Source organism: Thamnophis sirtalis, unplaced genomic scaffold, assembly GCF_051295495.1.
Source record: "Thamnophis sirtalis isolate CommonGarterSnake01/CBP01778 unplaced genomic scaffold, rThaSir2_p1.2 scaffold_1, whole genome shotgun sequence".
In the NCBI taxonomy this organism is placed as follows: Eukaryota; Metazoa; Chordata; class Lepidosauria; order Squamata; family Natricidae; genus Thamnophis; species Thamnophis sirtalis.
This window is the reverse complement of record NW_028261381.1, coordinates 12,499,455-12,521,954: the sequence shown is the minus strand read 5'-3', so window position 1 is coordinate 12,521,954 and position 22,500 is coordinate 12,499,455. Positions and strand designations below refer to the sequence as shown.

Genomic DNA, 22,500 nt, shown 5'->3' with positions numbered 1-22,500 from the left:
GATAGCTCCCTAACATAGAAGTGTTGTACAACACTATGGTAAAGCATATGCTTGGCATGCAGAAGACCCCAGGTTCAATTCCTGTGGTGGTATTCAGCCAGTTTGGACCAGTTCCCCTGAATTGGTAGTGGAAATCGCGGATGGGCCTGCTCACTTGCCCAGGTTTTATGTTGTCCTATTTAGGCATGTTTTCAAGCCATGTGCGTGATCAAAGTGCATGTACGGAAGGCCGAGGGCATGCAGGGATGTGAGTGCTCACATTTGCGAACTGATAGGGAAAGTAAGTGAATACCACCCCTGCTTGAACCCCCAAATAAGGATGAATCGCAATGGTTTCCTTGGACAGTTCATATAGAAACTTTTAGCTGGCAGTTGCATCCATAGGGGATGTTAGTATCAACATTGGCAAGAGGACCAAAAGAACATTATGAAGCAAGCCCTGCTCCATTTGTATGCAAATCATTGCACAAATATTCCAAAGGGGTGGAGCTTGCATTATGATGCTCTATCTGCTATCTTGCCGATTTTGACTTCCAGCAGTGCAGCTGTTGATTGGGTTTCTTAGCTACATTCTCTATATAGAGTTCTACATTTATCATAAGGACAGATTTCACACAACACTCAGGTGTCCCCAAACACGTTAGCTTATCCATCCCTGCATGAAATGACTGATTGTTCATTAATCCCAAACATTTACTGTATGGAAATAATTCAATAAATACTACTTTAACTAAAAGTACTACAAGCGATAACTATAACAACAATAATAGAGACAACTCAGAACCACTCTTGCTGGTGGCTGACAATCTAATCCTTAGTAACACTGCCTCACCACTAGCCAGGCCCCACCTTCAGACCTGAGGACTGGTGTGGAGCTCTACAAAGACCTCCCCAAATTAATTGACCCCAAGAGAGCATCCATTATTTATCAACCACTGAATAGCAGTTAGCAGTTAGACTTATATACCGCTTCATAGGGCTTTCAGCCCTCTCTAAGCGGTTTACAGAGTCAGCAAATTGCCCCAACAATCCGGGTCCTCATTTTACCCACCTCAGAAGGATGGAAGGCTGAGTCAACCCTGAGCTGGTGAGATTTGAACAGCCAAACTGCCGAACTAGCAGTCAGCTGAAGTAGCCTGCAGTACTGCACTCTAACCACTGCGCCACCTCGGCTCACCAAATGAATGACTCCCCAAATATTTACTGAATCCCATTTGACTCTCAGCCTTTCATTGGCCCCTTGGATAATCCCATTGACCCTTTCGGGGGTCTCTGTTTGAAGTCATTAAAGTGAAAACAGCCATCCTGAGCACTGGTGCAAACATAGACCAAAATCGTTGGTTAACCTGCTTAAGAATGTTATGCAACCTCAACCACTAATTGTATGGGGTATGTATCATGCAAAAGACAATTCTCTGTGTTTAATGAGTAGCAGTTTGTGTATATATACTAAATCTTCAATAAATATATTGGGTAAGGGTTAAGGTTAGGGACAGGCTGATCCTCCTGTGTATTTCCAGTATTTCTGTACTGTGTTTTTGTTATCACCAAACGCATTCCATTAAAATGTAGTATCTTTGAAAAGATATTTATTCACATATTTGTTTGTTAAATTTATCCTGCCTTTCTTCTAATAATTCAAGATAAAAATTCACCAATTTCTCCCTAGAACAGCAATGCAGGGGTTGATCCAAATTCACCCAACATGTTCCACGGGGGAAGATGAATTTTCCTAATTTCTTCTCCAACATCTTCACAACTATGTTACATGAATGTTCTGCTTGGTGGCTGTTTCAACACATGCATTTTGTCACTTAATATTCATGGAGAAAATCAATTTATGTGGTTGCTAGGGGTCAAAAAATTATTGGTAAGTAATCAATCAATGATTTGGAATTGGAATTAATATTCCAATTCTATCTATCTATCTATCTATCTATCTATCTATCTATCTATCTATCTATCTATCTATCTATCTATCATCCATCTATCTACCTACCTACCTACCTACCTACCAACCAACCAACCAACCAACCAACCAACCAACCAACCAACTATATTGTATTTCTCATTATGGAAGAGACTAGTGTCGAATCCCAATGTTTTCCCTCTCATTAATATTATTTTTCAGATAAATTTCTATAACAGGATTTCTTCTATTTGTAAATATTGTCTGTCTGTCTGTCTGTCTGTCTGTCTGTCTGTCTGTCTGTCTGTCTATCTATCTATCTATCTATCTATCTATCTATCTATCTATCTATCTATCTATCTATCTATCTATTTATCTATCTATTTAAATTTAGAGTCTGCTCAATTTCAGGCAATGCTGATTGACTAATCATCTTAGAAACTATACACACAAAAGAGAATGCATATTTGGAAATCCAATACCTCATTGATCTTAATACAGCAGAAAAAGCACATTTTGTTCCCCTAAATTGTCTTTTGAGGGTGATCTACTAGGAGTGTCACATTCAAAGAAATCATATTTTCCCAATCAAATAAATACATAAGTATGTTTCTGTACCAAACATCCTCTGCATCTTCATCGCACTCTGCCCCAAACTGACAAATGTCACAGGTGGATGTTTCCTTTTGAATGGTTTCTCCCGAACCTTCACTCCCTATGAGAGAAAGACAGAAGTCAAGAAAAAAAAATGCTCACGCCTTTCAAAAGAGCACAAAATCATTATTCATATCCATCTTTTGAGGATACAGAAAGTATTGTAAACACAAATGACAACAGCCATTTCCATGTTCAGCTGCAACCTCTGACTGTGGGATGGAGCAGATTGGGCAGAGAGATCCAGATTTGAAAGACAACAGATTTGGAATTAATGTTGCTTTTCCTGCAGCTCCTATAAACAAGTCTAGGAAAAGACTGATAGGTGCCATTTGTGTGGCCATGCAAAGTTTGTATCACATTTTGATCTTTAGTTTCAGATCTCTGCATAATCCAAATTTTCAGTGTTTGGGTTATACTAATTGAGGCCCCTCTGTATGCAGCTGGTAGTTCTGGCTTTCAAAAGTCACCAAGGTAGAGGAGATACCTCTATCTCCTGTTCTTGAAGAACAGAACACCAGCTAAGCCTTGAGAAGAAGATGGAGAGGAGGAATGAGGAAGGAACTCAGAATACTCTGCCTTGATTCTCTTGAGTATAAAAAGAAAGAGAAGCTTTTCAGGATTGGTTATTATACCCTTGCAACAACAGAGTTCCGGTAGATTCCTGGACCTGACATATCTCATAAGGCTAACCCAATCTGTAGAGAAATGCTACACAAAGAAGCAGAGAAGACTAAACATTTAGTGGAGCACCTTCCATCAAGATACTGGTAGCTTTGTGTTTTACACTTAATGGAAGTTGATCTGGATTTTCTAAAGATGCAAAAGGACAGAGATGCTGGTGAGCCACTTGGGTGCATTTGGACTAGACCAGTAGAGAGATATCAATGATACATAAAAATACAATAAAACACACACCATGGTGCTGCCTGTGGGTTTTGCCTGGCTCATACACCAACTGTACTCCTACTTATATCTCTAGATACTGGTCTTTAATGTAGTATCAATCCTAAATCTTAAGGTGATGTTCACCTGTTCTCTCTTTGGTGGTTATTTTCTCTTTCAAGATGCCCTCAGCAATTTTAGATAAAAGAAAAGAGGAGAAATGGCTCTTAAGTCAGATGTTGTATTTGTTTCTACAATTAGGGGGAAACCCATGGGATGCTTGCAAGATGTTCATGTATTGTTTAGGATAAATTTATATTGTATTGTTTAATTTTTGAGGTATACTTCATTTTAGTTTGCTCACAAATGCTGCCCAGAATTGGCCAGATGGAGATGGTTTATAAATGATATGATGTAAAACAAACAAACAAGCGAAGAGGTCCTTTGAGTTTTAGCTAAACTGTGACATTATTTATCATCAGGGGAACAGTTCCAGTAGAGTCGAATCAGATCCCTCAAGGAGGGCCCATCAAGAGTGCTAATATCTGCAGACACCACCTATAATGTATTTGATGCTCTCACGTCTGATTTTAATATTTAATGTTTTCAAGATCTTAATGTTTAAAATATTTTAATAACACACTTAATTTTAAATATATATATTTAAAATAGTTTCATTACCTGCCCACACCTTTGCATCCAAAAATGTATCTGGAAGTCAGTGTGTCCCCCCCCCCCCTGATTAACATGCATGTTTGAACTGGCTCAACTTTAATAACCAGTCTGCCTTCTCTGAAATTGGTATGTTGTGTACTGTGAGAACAAGGGTACAATTTGGCATTTTGGTCTCAAATCTCATTCTGTGTTCTAATCTGCCTCTCAGCGATGATGAGTTTTTGAACCTAAATCACTCATCCTCCTACACTGTTCAAAAGACATTTTTGTAGTTTGGAACCCAATAGACTCCTCTGGCTTCTTGCAAAAGCTTCTTTTCTGGTAGTCTCACCAGTTCAATTGAGAGATAGCCACAGCAACCATGGGAGTAATTTGGTCAAAGCAAGCCACAACTTTATCTCCAAAGTCCAAACGTTCCAGCAGCCTCCTAAAGCTAGGGATTCTTGGAACACGACCAGATACTGTTGAGCTTCACTTGCTAATAGTTGTTATGAGCTCAGTAGGGACTGCAGCCAATCTTGGACCAGTTGCAAAATAATTTTGGAACCTTTTTTTCTTTGCATAGTTTCTCTCTCTTCTATCAAAAGAAATATCTGTATCCATATATGAATTTCAGCTTTACCAAAAAGAAAAGGTACACAGTTTTCTTTATGATGATATTCTTAGAGCAGAAGCATTTTGTGATTTTATTCATTTTCATCTTTAAAATTATGAAAACAGAAATGGATTATAATCCTCTGCGCCTGGTTCATTTTCATACAGTTAACAAACTTGACTGTGATGCAGAAACACTTTAACAATAAAACATCTTAATTCCAATCAAAATCCTAAAAAGGGGCACAAAAAAGGCAATTTACTTTGGTGGTTTTTGCGGCATTAAAAGCCATTCCCCCTTTGATCCATAAGAGGAATCCTTTGTTTTTAGGGAAATCTTAGACCCATATTCAGAAGCCAGATCTGGTTCTAAGGCTTCTAGTTGAAAACATCATGGCACAAGCATGGCAGCATCTTTTGCTACACAGCAGGACTAAGATGCTTCTCTAAAAGTGTGATGATGATCCCTGTTATGCTTGACTTGGGCTGTGAACCTGTTTACTTACATTTGATTCACAGTATACGGCCTTCCTCTCTATGTATATTCATCAGAATTTGAATGAAAACAGTTAAAATGTTGTTTTAAAATGTTACCTAAGTGAAGTCCATTGTTTCTGAAGTCATATAGACAACTGAGGCAATTTATATCATCTGTGCCAATTATGTCATTTGAGCAATTATGCAAATGACAATTTTACTCCATTTAGGCCCATTTACATAATTTGTGTCATTATGCAATCGGCAAATGGCAGAAATTGACTCACAAATGATCTAAAAACTTCAATTATATATTTATGCAAATGACAGAAATTATTTGGGATTTAACAGGTATTCAGATTTAACAAATACCCCTTTCCCCAATCTGTTACATCACAATTTTATTGCATTATTTAAAGGACCATTTTACAGCGCTCTTCATTTTGTTCAAAGTTCTGCAGTGTGTCTAATCCATTATATTAATATTATGACCATCATAATATTACGTGAAATATGTCCAAACAATAGAAGACAATTGAGGTGACGTATAAGCTAGGTATTCTAGCTTATACGTCCTGTATAGGTTCCTGTATTAGCATCCTGATTATGAAATACTGATCCAAAGAAAGAGAGACTTGCCCATTAAGTGGGCAAAAGCTGTCTTTTGTTCTATGTTATTTGGAGTTTGCTTTCATTCTTTTGCCTGTAAAGTCCTCACTGCAATATTGCTCCACAGTTGATTATTTGGACAATATATGCTATACAGACACATAGACACAAATGTAAATACATACCGTATTTCCCTGAAAATAAGACAGGGTCTTATTTTCTTTTGACCCCTGAAATAAGCGCTTGACCTTATTTTTGGGAAGGTCTTATTATTTTTGAGGTGCAGGAGGCAGTGAGCATGGTCATGGCTGCTGCTGTGTTGCAATAGTTTTGGGGGAGGGATTATTTTTGGGGTAAGGGCATATTTTAGCGCATGCGCTCAAAAGCCCAATTGGCTTATTATCCGGGGAGGTCTTATGTTCGGGGAAGCAGGATACAAGTAGGAGGTTCTTGTTATTCAGGGAAGCAATAAAAATGCTTCTACAAATATTGAAAATACAATCTGCCAACAAAACATTGGCGAAACCCTTGAATTCTTGGGAATTGTACTGTGTACAAGTTAATATGCCTGGGCAAAGAGAAATGTTTTAGTCGGCGAGAATATTTGCAGAGGCAGATTCTAAAGGAAAGGTATTCCACTGTCAGTGGATTCTACCAACCCCTCAGCCTCCAAGGAAGCATCTTAATGCATAGATAAGGCTGTTCAGTACAGCGAGAACTGTTCTTCCCTATCAAATTAGGAGATAAAATGGTATGTCACCGTCTTGAGCTTTCTGCATCAAAATTGTGAGGCAATTTCCTCTACACCCAAGATTAAAGGCAGTCCTTGGTCATCAAAACGTTATCAACCTTTGCCTTTGTATACGTGTCAGAAAGGGTATAAAGAAAGAAACCCCAGTATTTTATTGTTGTTCAAAAAAAGAAAAGAAAATCCTTACACGTTTATCTCGCAATGTGTTTCCATCTAACTTTCTTCTGCTCCCCTTAATATACCCACCTATAATGTTAGCGAGTAGGTTTTCATCACTAACTTTAAGCACATTCTCAAGAATGGCAGAATTCAGATTTGCATTCAAAGCACTCGGGATCCCTGATGTACAGTTTGAATACTAAATAGACACTGTGGAAACAAACTTGTTAAATATATAAGTGAAGCATTTCTTCCTCGTTTGTTTTTTCCTAAATCAAAAAATGACCAGGCAGTTTGTTTCATTTTAAGTTACCATTAGTGATTGAAGACACAAGCCTGACCGAAGAGAACCCATCTATTCAGCTGACTCTGTGACATTAAATAAAAATAGGACCCTTTATATTGTTATTTATTTATTTATTTATTTCCCCCTGTCATTGGTCTGTACAATACTGCCTGGTGATAAAATCTGTTTAAAGTGAATCCTTCCTGTCTCCACCCCCACTTTCTGTTTCTCCTACTGCGGAGATGAGTGCCTTGATAAAAGCTGACAACCCAGAAAGAGTTATTTTCTCCTGATTTCCTGCTGCTATTTAAGCTTCAGGAGGATAAGATGTTCATTTTCTAAGGTGACTAAGGGTGGTTGGTTTTCTTCCCCTCCCACTCCCCCCCCCACAGCTTTCTAAATTGCCCTTGCCTGTCATAAGGAAGCCTGACTGAAGAAGGGAGGATTAGTCCTCACAGAGAAAGAAACAGACATGCCAACATCCATAATACATTCAGAAAATCCTACCTACATTTCTACAAATGAGGGAGGGAGGGGAGGAAGAAGAGGTGGGTTCCTATCAGTTCACACCTATTCGGTAGAACTGGTTTGTCAAATCTACCGAACCGGTTAGAAGAGGTTCCACCAGTGGACCCAGAAAGCAGGCCACACCTACAGAAGAGGCTCCAAACTTTTTTGAACAGACAATACTAACTTGTTTTTTTCTGCTTCCAGAATAGAGGAAGGGTCAAACCATGTCCATTTGGCAAGAAGTCCCCAAATTAATCCTACAGTCTCTAGGTCAGAGTTTCTCACCTCAGCAACTTTCAGATAGATGGACTTCAACTCCCAGAATTCCCTAGCCAGCACTCCAGAGGTGGGTTCCTACCAGTTCGCACCTATTTGGTAGAACCGGTTCGTCAAATCTACCGAACCGGTTAGAAGAGGTTCCACCAGTGGACCCGGAAAGCAGGCCACACCTACAGAAGAGGCTCCAAACTTTTTTGAAACCCACCACTGGTCCTTGGATATGATTATTCTACACTATCATGCTCATATTTATAAAACTCAGTGCCTCTGTGAAAGGTAAGGATGACTACTGCGTTTGTGGTGCAATCAGAACATTGTGTGTGTTGAAGTTGTTTTAACGCAAACCAAAGATGCCTTTTAAAAAACAAGTTTACATCCTATTCTTATGCATGCCAGTGCTGTGTGTGAGGTAATTTAAGGTGGTTCTGACAAGTGTCGTCGGCACCTTCATATCCGGTCACATGGGTGGCAAGCCACTCCCATCCGGTCACATGGGCGGCAAGCCACTCCCACAAAGGAGGCCACACCCACAGAGTAGGTTCGAACAATTTTTGAAACCCACCACTGAGAGGGAGGAAGGGAGAGAGGGAGAAAGAGAGAGAGAGAGAGGGAGAGAGAAAGAAAGAGAGACGGGTCAGTCAGGCCATGTGGTCATCTGTGGTGAAGAATCAGTGAGGTTGAGCTACAAATCAATATATGCCAAAGACAATGAACTTTGACTCCCTTTCAGGGTAGTTCTACTACACATAAACAGCTGATGGTTCCCTCCTGACTGATATAAGTTCCTCTCTGACTGTGTTGGGTCAGCAATCAGTCATGACCCCCTTAATATCACATGCCCAATGCTTTGGTCCCAGGTATTCTTGACTATAAAGAAGCTTCTGCTTATTGATGGCACAGCATTATGACTTCCACCAGGCTAAAGTTTCTCTTGGCCCCATTCACCTGTAAAGAGGGAGGCAGAGGAAGCAGCAGCATAATCACTATCCAGATGACCTCTCTGAAGACAGTTCTTACCAGTCCTAACACATTCTTACAATGATATCAAATTAGAATAACTCCTAAACTAATCTTTGCTTTATAGGTGAAGGTACGAAGAGATTTCATACGGAGGTTCCACCTCGATCCCAGTGTTATTAGCAAAAAGTTGTGCAAGAGAGTAGATGCAGAGTGTTTTCTAGACCAGTGTTTCCCAACCTTGGTGACTTTAAGTCCTGTGGACTTCAACTCCCAGAATCCCCCAGCCAGCTGCTGGCTGGGGGATTCTGGGAGTTGAAGTCCACAGGACTTAAAGTCACCAAGGTTGGGAAACACTGTTCTAGACTGTTTAGAAGGATCTAACCCAGTGGTTCTCAACCTTCCTAATGCCGCGACCCCTTTAATACAGTTCCTCATGTTGTGGTGACCCCCAACCATGAAATTATTTTCATTGCTACTATGTAACTGTAATTTTGCTACTGTGACGAATCGTAATGTAAATATCTGACATGCAGGACGCATTTTTATTGTTATAAATTGAACATAATTAAAGCATAGTGATTAATCACAAAAGCAATATGTAATTATATATTGTGAAATATTTACTTCTAATTACAAATAAATGAAATTTTGTCTAGAAACATGGTGTAGCACAGGGGTCGGCAATCTTAAACACTCAAAGAGCCATTTGGATCTGTTTCCCCTAGAAAAGAAAATACCGGGAGCCACAAAACCTGGGTGGGTGTGGCCAGCTCAATATCACTCCCACCCAGTGATATGACACCCCCCCCCAAACATGCCTACCCAGGTTTCATGGCTCAGTGTTTTCTGTGGGAATAGGGTCTCTCTCTCTTCTCTCCCCCTCCCTCTCATTTCTGTTTTTCTCTATTTTTCCTCTCCCTTTCTCTCCTTTCTTCCTTCCTTCCTTCCTTCCATCCATCCATCAATCCTCCCTTCTTTCCTTCCTTCCTTTCCTTCCCTTTCCCTCTTTCTTTTTCTTTCTTTCTCATTGAATACGATAGCAAATCCAAAATAAAGTTATTAATTGTAGGAAATTGCTTCTCTGTAATCTTTTCATAGTGAACTCTAAGTTGATAGAAGCTGGGCAAGATTGTACTAACAGCAATAGGATATATAGTTTGATTTCTTTTGAGTTTGACAATATAATACGTTATCCAAAATTTTAAATAATCTTATTTTCAGATGCATTTTTTTTGCCATCTCTGTTATTTTCTTTTTTAAAAAAATCAGACTTGCTTCCAATTTGTGCCTTCTGGCAAACTGCAGTTTTCTTGATAAGAGATCTAGCTTGCCATTGCTTTCATCATAGATCTGAGAAAGTTTCTTTCTTTCTTTCTTTCTTTCTTTCTTTCCTTCCTTCCTTTTTTTCTCTTCCTTTCTTTCCCTGATTTGCTTCCCTCTCTTTTCCCTCTGTCTCATTCTCTCCCTTCAGCTCTCTTTCATTTCTTTCTTCCACTCCCCCTTCTCCCTCTAATTTGTTTCCCTCTATTTTTCCTCTTTCCCATTCTCTCCTTCCAGCTCTCTTTCATTTCTCTCTCTCTCTCTCTTTCTCCCCTTTTCTCTTTCATCTTTTTTTTGCGCGCTCAAGCAAAATACCCTCCTGGGCTGGGATCACAGCGGCGGGGACAGCGACTCCTTCCGCTGCCACCATTGAGAAGTGAGTAGCTGGCTGTACTGCACAGGAGAGCCACGCTGCGCAGAAGACCCCTCAGCGCCAGACTCAGGTCAGCACCAGCTGCAGTCCCCTTTGTGTTGGTTCAGGAAAGAGCCGGAGTAGCCGTCTCTGGATGCAGAGAAGGAGTTCCAGAGCCCTGCGCAAGGAGAGCCCTGTGCAGCACAGGGGAACTGGAGCGCTTCCCTCCCTGCACCCAACCAGCTCTGCTGCGGCTCCCCATTCCCCTCCTTTCTCAGCCAACATGAAGGGACTGTGGCTCGCGCTGACCTGAGTCTGGCGCTGAGGAGTCTCCTGCGCAGAGTGACTCCCCTGAGCTGCATACCCAGTTACTCACCACATTGCACAAGTGGCGACAATGGGAGGAGAGTTGTTATCCCCTCTGCCTTGATCCTAGCCCAGGAGGGTATTTTGCTTGTGCACGTGCATGCAAGAGATGAGCACGGGAAAACGGCTGGAGCTCTTCCTAACATTGAGTTGCCTGTGAAGGACACGGAATCGTAAAGGCAAGCGAGGGGCTCGTGCCTTCTCGGGGCGGAGAACAGATTGCGCAGTTGGGTCAGCAGGGAGCCACAGGAGAGGGGCCAAAGAGCTGCATGTGTACACTGTAGCATGGGTAAGAGTCTTAATATGGAATCTCAGGTACACGCATCCCACGTTACTTTATTTTTTTTATTTTCCCCGCCTTGTTTTACGCCTCTGAAATGGTCACCTCTTGGCTTCCGTAGCTCTGCCCATCAACCTCCATCACTCAGAGTGAGTTGCTTTTCCAGCATCCTCTGTACTGTGCACATCTCTCTTTCCCCCCTCCTCGCCTCCATTCCGGCTTCTACTTTCCCCCCACCCACCACACACACAGACACACACACTCTGATATTGGGGGTTTGGCCGCCTTCGGCGAGAGGAGCAGCAGAAGCTCCTCCCCTATTAGCGCAAGGTTTTGTTCTTTCCTCCTCCGGTTGCGTGCGTGGTGATCCCACCTTGCAGACTTCCAACCAGTAACCCCCTCCTCCTCCTCCCGTGTCCCCAGTCTGGTCTCACTTCCCTTCTTCTCTGTTCGGTCTCCAACTAATGTTCTCCCCCTTGGATCCTGGCGGAACTAAGCAGAGGTGGCTCAGTGGAGCCCACCCTGTGCTGGGGGGAGGGGGGAAAGCGATGTCAGGTGGAGACTCAGTGGCTGCCGCAGCCTCTCCTCAGCTGTTGCCCTTCTCACTGCCCAAACCTCCCCCTTTGATGCAGCACAACCATGGCGAAGGCATGTGCCCTGTAGGAGCTCCCGGGCAGGAACAGTCACTGAAAAACACCTGCATGGGAAGCTGGATGGACTGGCCTGCTGGGAAGCCCATCAGTCTTCTGGCATCTCTCCTTCCACCATGAGGGGAACCCGAGCCGCTCCTTCCCTTTGGGCCGGCTTCTCGACAGCCTATCCATGGGAGACTCTGCCGCTGAGTCAGGCTGCTGCTGCTGCTGCATTGGGGCCGGCGGGAGGAAGGCCCAACGCCACCACTGATGATGATGACACCTCCCTCAGGCGCCAGCCCGGCCAGGCTGAGGAGAAGAAGAGGAGGAGGTGGCCACCGCTCCCGACCCGGCTTCTCTCAGCAGCGGTGGCAAGAGGAGGTGTCCGGCAACCCCTGAGGAGCAGGAGGAGGAGGAGGAAGGAGCCATCCCTGGTGACACAGACACAAGGCAGCCCCTGAAGGTCGCAGCCCAATCCAGAGATGCTGATGCCACTGCAGCCGCCACCTCACAGGGCACCCAGCGGCCACCCCAGCCCTGCTGTGCCTCAGGCTGACACCACCGCCGCCCCATCAGAGCCACCTTGGCGAGGCCGTAGCTTGCTTGCTGTGAGGGAGGGGGGGTGGAGAGCGTGCGTAGCCGGCTGGGCTGAGGAGATGCTCCACCTCCTCCTCCTCTGGAGCTCCGCTGGGCTGGGCTGGGGGAGGCCAGCTTAAGGGAGGAGGGCGAGGGATGGCCCAGGCACTGTCCTGCCACAGACAACAAAAGCCCGGCAGGAGGGGAGGGGAGAGAGGAGAGGCTGAAGGGCTTCGGCTCCCCTTGGTGGAAATGGCCAAAGCTTGTCGGAGGAGGGGCGGAAAGGGGAAAGGGTGCAGCCGCAGCCCAGCCATACATATAAAGGGATTGTCGGGACAAAGCTGGAGAGAGGCCAAACTGTTCCGAATATACTATACTCACAAAATGAACGCTATGGTAAATGACACAGCTCAATTCCAATGCAATGTCACACAAAATAATTAAATCAAAATGAAAATAAATCAAAATCTATGAAAATTCAATATAACAATGCAATTGGAAACATTGAAATGGAATCGTGAAATATTTAGTATAGCGTGTGTTGCTTTTATGTCCAACAGATGGTGCTGGTTTTCAAAAAAACATGTTTTTACCTGTCACAGGTATGACATCTATATAATATAGGTATATAAAAACACATGTGTATTCGAATGCAACGTTGTGTCAAAATTTCAAAGCAATCGGTGAAGAACTTTTGGAGATTCAAGATTTTGAACAAACGAACGTTTACATATTTCTTTATATAGATTACACCGTTTAATGGTTTTAACTTGGGATGTTGCAGGGTCTATTGTTGTGGTCTAGATTTAATTTACATTTACATTCTGTGGATATATTTATCCTTCACTGGAAAGCCATTGGGAAGGGGAATCTCTTTTGAAGGACAGGTGGGGATAAAAATGTTGGAAAAAATCATTCAGAAAGAGATGGAAAATCCCCCAAACAAGGAAGTAAATCTGTCTTTTGCTCAGAATCAATATGACAGACTATGGATATTCAATTCAATTTAATGTTCAGTTCAATTTCATGTTATATTGGCACAGTGGTTAGACTGCACTACTGCAGGCTACTTCTGCTGACTCCCTGCTGCCAGCAATTAGGCAGTTTGAATCTCATTGGCTCTAGATTGAGTCAGACTTCCATCCTTCCAAAGTCAGTAAAATGTGTACCCGGATTGTTGGGGGCCAATATGTTGACTCTGTAAACCATTTAGAGAGGGATATAAAGCACTGTGAAGCGGTATATAAGTCTAAGTGCTATTGCTATTACTATTAGCAATTCTATCATGAGAGCTTTGAACAACTACTTGCCTAGTTGAAAACTATAATGCAGTTTCATTATTGGTCAAATAAAGTAGATGACAACAACAACGAGTAAAAAAATGGAAATAGATGGATGCTTTAAAAAAACTCCAAATAAATTGGTGTGATGTTTTTAACATCACAAATAGCGATCACACCATGTGTTTTCGTGTCATTTTAGCAAAAGGAAGTGGGTCTAAAGGACAGAAGAGAAAGAGAGAAGCCACTGTGGAATTCATGAAGTCAATGGTGTTTGCAAAAAGTGTGAGACTAAGTTTTGCAAACTATCTATCTATCTATCTATCTATCTATCTATCTATCTATCTATCTATCTATCTATCTATCTATATCTATATATCTATATATACACATACATACACACACACACACACACACACACACACAAATATATATGTATATGTGGTTTTTTTATTTTTTTATTTGTGCTGATAAATAAAGGGAGACTAGTATAGATCTATTTCAAGCTATTTAGCTCTCATCAGCTAGCCATACCCTTACTGGGAATAGAACCTGTGCTGTATTGCATCTTAGGCAAACGTCTTAGCCATTAAGCCACAGGTCTCCTCCTTATCAGCTGAAGCCAGGGAAGAAGGTATATATTTAGTGTCACAACCCCTGGTAAGCCCCAATTATGGGAGGAAGCTAAGCTTAATAATATATATATTTAATAATATATATATATTATTCTATAATAAAAATCTCCCCTGGCACAAACTGGCCAGAGAGGTTCAGATGCTGAAAGTAACTTTCCTCTGTAATCGATAAGTCTTTTTCCCCTTGAATAGCATTTGCTCAGGTGAAAGCTGCAAAGTGAGAAAAATGAATGGGCGTGAAATAACGGACTAGCACAGAAGTAGCTATCCTCTCAGATCTCTGGGAACGGCTCGAAATAACATTACAGGAAAGATGAAAAGAAAATTCACAATTCCATCTGCCACAAATACCAAGTATGTAATGCCGCTCGGCTCCTTGGGTTGCCCCCCAGCCTCCTTGTTCCATGAAGAAGTGACCCACCCCACGTCCGCTTACACAAAAGGAAATTAGCTGCAATTTCCATTGCCAACTTGACCCTGATCAAAAGCCATCTGACGTGGGCTGAAACATTATCCTTGATCTCAATGAGCACTCAAGACTGAGACTGCTGGGTCTCAGCAGGGCTGCGAAGCATATCTGAGATGCAAGAGCTCCAATTTTATGCACCAAGCGTCCTTTTCATGCGGTTAAATTGAGAAGGGCTGAATCACCTGCTGTGGGAGAGGCCTCCTTGCCATTTCCCTCTGATTACCTTGTTCTGGGCTGGGGGAGAGGGAACCCTCCTTTCCCACTGACCTCAGATCAAGTGCTAAACGAACTGCACGCAGACAGGTGAGCCATAGAGAGCAGATGGTTCACCGACAAATGCGCACCCGACAAATGCACGCCATAACCGCCGCGACAAAACAGCGACGTTGAAAGTGCGCCCACTAAAGCATGTCGACAAATGCGCGCCGACAAAAGCGCGCCATCAAAAACAACGCGAAAACAACGGTAACAATGTTAACAACCCTAATCCTAATCCTAAAAACCCTAATCGTGCTTTTGTGGGTGCGGTTTTGTCAGTGCGCTTTAGTGGACGCGCTTTCAATGTCGCCGTTTTGTCATGGCAGTTTTGTCGGCGTGCATTTGTCGGGCGCACATTTGTCGGGTCACGGAGCAGATTGCCTTTAGACAGTCAGGCTGCAGAACAATTTCAAAGCTCTTCAGCAGGGGCAACAATTTCTTCTCCTTGCAATCCTGTCCCCCCTCTTTCAATGCACTTCATTTGTTGCTCTTTCTCTTTCCTCTCCATAACCTGACAGTTCACCTCATGTAATCGTAGATGGGGGGGAGGGGGATACCAGGATAGAAAGATGGTTAACTTCAATTGTGAGATGGGTAGTGTATAATTTCATTCATTCCTTCAATCAATCAATCAATCAATCAATCAATCAATCTCCTTCCCAGACAATGACATTCACTTTGAAGTGATATAATGGAGAATGGAGGGGGAGTAACTGATTGCATCATGGAAGAAAAAGCCAAGGGAAGTTTACAGCCACAATTTTAACAGTCCTGAAACACATACAGATAGATGCCTCACTTTATCTCAGGAAAGACTTTCCTTTGGACATAAGTAGCAGAATCTGTGTGCATGTGTCTGCACATGGATGTGAAATCCTTATGGCAATTTTCTGATTTTTATCAGACAAACCTAAATTCCTTTTCTGCCCACTGCAGAATTCTTACAGCTGCTTTTATATTTATATGCATAAGGGTGTGTAAAGGAGAGCTATACATAAGGTGACCAGACGTCCCGATTATGGTGGGACAATCACGCTTTATAACAATTTGTCCCGTTTCCCGCCGCGTTTTTAAAAAAGTCCCAATTTTCTGGCTTCATGTTGAAAGCCCAGTGGATTTGCTTAAGAAATCCTAACCGGGGCAAGACAAAAGACACCCTGTCTAATCCCTCTCTCTGTCTCAGTACTTTCATTGAAGATATTAAAACGTTAAAGCAAAAAAATGGACCCCCACACCCCTTTTTACTCACTTTTATAAGAAAAAATGACCAAGCACCATCGAGCTGCAGGAAACAGAGCTGCCTAGAGTAGTAGCAACTGTTCCTTCCTGGATTTCCCAGATGGGAGGGGCACGGAGTTTGGAGGTCTGCTCGTGTGGGAAAAAATGGTGGCTTCTATTTTTCTTTGAAAAATATTTCCCTGGGAAAAATATTTCCCTGGGACTATTTCATTTTAATTTGCTCAGTTCTTTGTATTAACATCTATATCATTCTGGGTTGACTTGGAATGTCTGCCTGCTGGTAAGTGACCTGGTTTTTTTTCTTTTAATTTTTTTATGTATTTTAAAATAATATTTTATTTATTGTGCATAGGTTTTTTTTAAATAGTATTATTCTGTGTGGATTTAAGTTAAGAACTCCCTGTTATTAAGCTTTCCTCAATTAATCTCTGAGTAGATTCTCACCAACTTCAAGATCCCAAGGGCACATCTTGGAAGCTACACCTTTGCTTAGTTTATAGATGATGCCTTTCCTTAAATATGAAAATAAATACATTGTTCAAATGTGAAAATAAATACATTGTTCAATAGAAATGACTCTCAGGGGTGTACAACAATCCACTAAAATAATAATATAAAACAGTAATTACAAAAACAGGAGCAACTGTTATGAAAATTATTATTAAAAATAAAGAATAAAAATTGAGTTATTAAGTATATTAATTGCAGCAACCCTAATACAATACCTCGGTCCTTCTTTTCATTAAACTAGACATACCCAATTCCAAGGAATTAAAAGACGCTTGCTCCTGGGGAGGAAAGCTATGGCAAATCTAGACAGCATCCTAAAAAGCAGAGACATCACCCTGCCAACAAAAGTGCATCTAGTCAAGGCTGTGGTTTTCCCATTTGCAATGGATGGCTGTGAAGGTTGGACCAGAAGGAAGGCTGAGTACCAAAGAATGTGAAAAATGGTCATCTGTCACTTTTTTTCAATGCCATTGTAACTTTGGTCACTATACCACCTTTCTTGCCCCAGTTCTTAAGTGAATAACTGCAGCTGATAAGTTAGTAACATAAGTGAATCTGGTTTCCCCATTGGACTTTGTCAAAAGGCGATTATATGACCCCAGGACACTGAAACCATCATAAATACGAATCTGTTGCCAAACATCAAAATTTTGATCGTGTGACCATGAGGATGCTGCAACGGTCGCTAAGTGTGAAAATGGTCGCTAAGTGTGAAAAATGGTCATCAGTCACTTTTTTCAATGCCATTGTAACTTTGGTCACTATACCACCTTTTTGCCACAGTTCTTAAGTGAATAACTGCAGCTGGTATTTTGTATTTTGGATAGAATCTTTTTTTAAATTTGTCTAAGACAATTTAAAAAAAGATTCTATCCAAAATAAATTGAAGTGAAACCATTTTTAAAAATTCTATGCACAATACTTTGAAATATATTGTGCATAGAATTTTTAAAAATAGTTTTACTTCAATTTATTCTGTGTGGAATAGTTTGAAATGTTTTACTTCAATTTATTCTGTGTGGATTCTTTTTTTTAAATTGTCAAAGGTGTCCCTCTTTACCAATCTGAAAATCTGGTCACCTTAGCTATACACATCCTTTATTTCTTGTTAGATATATGTTCTGCTTTTTTTCCCAGGAACTCAAAGAGGCATAAAACAGACCCCCAGTCACCAACTCCCCCTACCACAACTCTGTGAGGTAGGGTCCTTGGCTCTCTGAGTTTGGCTGTTTTCTTGCAGATATTTCACTATCCAAACTAGGTAGCATCATCAGTTGTAGACTATGAGATAGGTTGGGCCGGGAGCAATTAATTCACCCAGTGATTTTTTTTTGAAAGCAAGAACCTCTTTTCGGATTGATAAAGGACATTCGTTTTTTCCCCCCCAAGTTTGCCTGGCTTCTTTTGAAGCCGTTCTGAATTGCATATGAAATATTAGATGTGCAAATCTCCCAGTGAAGGTAACTTATAATAGACCAATTGAACACTTCTTCGCACAGGACATAGTTTATTTGTGGACTTCATTAAGAGACATGGGAATCGCAGCAACCTGCCCTAGATACATTTATAGAAGCCATTTCTACTCAGGGCTAGTTTTGAAGGTTCTGTATAAAGTATGACCGGGGGGCAAATCAGTTTGATTTACTGTCTATATTAATGGAGCAGTTTTCTAACTTGTTGGTATTTTAGTAATGAATTTATTTTAAAAACATCACTCAAATATCCCATATTTGCTTTTATTTACAGCTTTGTCTAGCATCCTAAGGTATGCAATTCCTCTACTGCATCCTGAGCCAGAAATATCCTGGAAAGGGTTGGTGAAGGCTGATGGGTATGGCATTTGCAAGACTGTTCCCATTTTCTTTTAGCCACTTAAGGCATCCATCTCATTTATAAGCACTTCCCTGTCTCCAAACTCATTTCTAGTGATTTTAAAAGCCCTCGGTGGTGTAATCCAGAATACTTGAGGGAGTAGTTGCAAATACCAGCCTTCCTAATCTGTACTATAGCTCTACTGGGCTTTCCACTAAAAAAACTCCAGGGTAAGCCTTTCTTTCTTTCTTTCTTTCTTTCTTTCTTTCTTTCTTTCTTTCTTTCTTTCTTTCTTTCTTTCTTTCTTCTTTCTTTCTTTCTTTCTTTTTTCCTTCCTTCCTTCCTTCCTTCCTTCCTTCCTTCCTTCCTTCCTTCCTTCCCCCCCTCTCTCTCTTGTTGTGGCCCCACACTTAACAAAATTCTTCATTCATTTGAGATTTGCCAAATTTAAACCAGTTTAGAAAAGAATTTTCTTATCTGGGAACTGGTTAGGCATCTTATATTCTTCTTGCTGCTAAAACAATGCTGCTATCACAATTTATATTAAAATTGGATGAGAGGAAAAATGAGGGGTTTTCTGTTTCGTAATAACAAATTAAAAGATAACTTTTGTAATCATATTTGCATTTGCTGAAAAGTTCACTGAAGCTTCTTTCTCATTTTTTTCCCCTTTTCTCTCTCTTTTCTCTCTCTTTCTGTCTAATTGTTCTCTTTATTCTGTAGTAATTCCTGTTAGTTTTTATGATCTGTTTGAATTGTTGTTATAAAATTTATACATTAAACAAAAGAATTTATAACATAACATAATGTAACATAACGTAACTGAACACTTTATTTGGCCAAGTGTGGTTAGACACACAAGAAATTGTTCTCCGGTGCAAAGCTCTTAAGTGTACATGCAAAGCAACAGACTCATCATCATTACAATACCAATAAGAGCAGGGAGTAGGGAAGATTATCCATAAATGCTAATACTACAAGCATACTTCATGGGTAAATGTACATCAGTGGTGGGTTTCAAAAATTGTTCGAACCTACTCTGTGGGTGTGGCCTCCTTTGTGGGAGTGGCTTGCCTCCCATGTGACCGGATATGAAGATGCCGATGACACTTGTCAGAACCACCTTAAATTACCTCACACACAACACTGGCATGCAGAAGAATATGATGTATGCTTGTTTTTTAAAAGGCATCTTTGGTTTGCATTAAAACAACTTCAACACACGCAATGTTCTGATTGCACCACAAACGCAGTAGTCATCCTTACCTTTCACAGAGGCACTGAGTTTTATAAATATGAGCCTGATAGTGTAGAATAATCATATCCAAGGACCAGTGGTGGGTTTCAAAAAATTTTGGAACCTCTTCTGTAGGTGTAGCCTGCTTTCTGGGTCCACTGGTGGAACCTCTTCTAACCGGTTCGGTAGATTTGACGAACCGGTTCTACCGAATAGGTGCGAACTGGTAGGAACCCACCTCTGATGTACATAGACATTAGACGATACTGTCAAATTAAGGTATTCAGCAGATTGACGGCACAGGAGAAAAACAGTCCCTGTATCTATTTGCTTTGCCACGTAAGAAGTCACTTATATTACTTCTTCCAATATTTTCATTCATACATATACAGTATGTTCTTTCACGGATGTGACCCAAGATGGTGTATAAAGTTTGAACCTCCACTCCCCCTAAATCATAAAATCATTTTTTAAAAATCCATCACATGCCTGGGGGTCAAAGAACCAGATCACTTCAGTTACTGAAATAATAATAAAACATTGATACAATGGAGCTTGCTCAAGCTCCCGGCCCAAATAGCCGTGGGAACAACCAAGCCTCATGAAAGAGCAATAGAGTTGGGATTATTCAGGTATTATTCTCTGCTTTGAGAAAATACATGGATTGAAAAATCAGTGATGCCTGTTCTCCTATCGAAGAAGCATATCTTTCAGCAATATGTTCCTCCTAGAAATGGCTAATTATGTAAAAAGGTGTATAATATTTATAATGTACATTTTACACATCTGTTGTGGCCCGGCATGAGCCTTTGGAGCTGCCGCCAGACTCCGACAGCGAGGGGTCTTATGAGTCGGCCTTGGAAGAATGGAGGACCCTGGACAGGGTGTCGACTCCGAGCAGGGCGAGGAGAGACTGGTTGGCCACCAGGTGGCGGCAGAACATTGGATTAAAGGGAATGTTCCGGAAAACATTTGTGAGTTGTTTCAGGATGCACCCTGTCGAAGGGTTACTCGACGGAAGGAACAACTGCGTAATTGAAGGATGATTGTGCTTAGCTGATGCTGATTAAGATCCTCTCTTGAGTATAAAAGAGTCTGCTTGGGCCATGCCCTTCTTGCAGGAGTCAATGTTCCTCGTTCGCGTTCATATATCGAGAGAAGCTAACTTGGATAAGTGGCTTGATATATAGAATCCTGTTTGCAGTGTTTTGTGAGTTATAGGACTTTTGTCAGAGCTATTATCTTTGTTTATTTGGGCTTGCAGCCAACAAGAGCTTGGACTGATTAAAAGAAACCTTTTTAGTTATGTGGCTTTTGGCTTTCGTTCCTGGACGGAGAACACACATCTACATATACAGATACCTTTCCCAAGTTGGTTGGTATCCTTTGACTATATAAGATTATAACTCCCACCAACCACATCTAATAAATATAGGTCTTACTAGCTAGGCGTGACGGAAGTTGAAGAGCAAGAAGCAACCAACTTGGGAAAACTGACACCAGCACCAATCCTTTTTCCACTCTTCACATAAAAAGTGATATTTTTTTCCAAGTGTATAAAGTTCACTACAGCTAAAGATTTCAGAACCAAAACGTTGTAGCTATGTTTATAGCTTCTTTTTATCCTGCCTTTCTTTCAAACTGCACTGTCATCCTACTATGGCCTATTTCACAACACAATTTCCTACCCTGGGATGAATTTTACATACATCCACATTCTTCCTGCAAAACTCTTATGGTATGTTGGGTGTGAAGTGGTTCTGACTGATGCCAACTTTCCCCATTACTAGTAATAGCATTTAAAGTTATATACCACTTCACAGTGCTTTACAGTCCTCTCTAAGTGGTTACAGAATCAGCATATTGTTCCAACAATCTGGATTCTCATTTTATTGACTTCAAAAGGATGGGAGGCTAAGTCAACCTTGAGTCAGAGAGAATCGAACTGCTAGCAGACAGCAGAATCAGCTTGCAGTGCATTCTACCCGCTGCGCCACCATGACTCTTATGTACCATGTGAACAATATACCAATATTTGAAACCATTTAGCAGCTGCCAGTCTTTAACAAAAAAAAAAAGTTCATCTTAAATTTGCCAAGAGCTAAATCTCATAAAATGCAGAAGGGAAAATGGTCAAGTAGTATGTTGGGAACTCTTACATCTTCGCTGTTGCTTTAGTTTTATTTTAAAAGGAAATGGCTTCATTACACAGGAACTTCCAAACACCATATGGAGTAGTTGTAAACTTTAATATGGGTTTCATTATGCCACAAATTAGGAAAGACTGTTCATTTTTTGAAAGTGACACTTACATCAGGCTTTTTAAAAATTTCCCATGTCAGTCATTTGAACGAAAAAAGTGAAATTGGCAAATGTGCCTTTGATTCAAGTATTGGCTCTTTGCTTCTTTGTCATTGCTGTTCTGCTACCATATTAGACAGCATTTGCGCATTACCTTAGTAAAAAACAATCTAAGATCACGGGCTGCAATTCAATCTAGACTTCCTTGGACATTACTCTCAATGGTGTCAATATTTTTTTCCTGTTCTTGTTGTTGTTCCTTCATAAACATGCATCAAGATCTCTACAGTGCTATGACCTTCAGGGGACTAATAGATAGTTTCCTTATTTCTATTAAGAAATAGGCCCAGGTGCATTTATTTCTAAGGAAGTATGCATAAGATGACAGAGACATTTTTCAAGTTTAAGACATGATGTTGCTATCCATGCCAAACCCTTGAACAAATTACCCAAATTTATTGAGAAGGGATGCACAAATCTCATTA

At 41.1% G+C, this 22,500-nt stretch overlaps 1 protein-coding gene across 1 annotated transcript in view; it reads right to left on the bottom strand.

Moving 5' to 3' along the window:
• The window catches only part of TMEFF2 (transmembrane protein with EGF like and two follistatin like domains 2), a 300,142-nt gene that overhangs the window by 102,057 nt on the left and 175,585 nt on the right, over positions 1–22,500 (bottom strand). Inside the window, exon 5 of the mRNA XM_087707692.1 lies at positions 2,528–2,624. Within this exon, the coding sequence (XP_087563818.1) occupies positions 2,528–2,624 (97 nt within the window). The remainder of the gene's footprint in view (positions 1–2,527; positions 2,625–22,500) is intronic.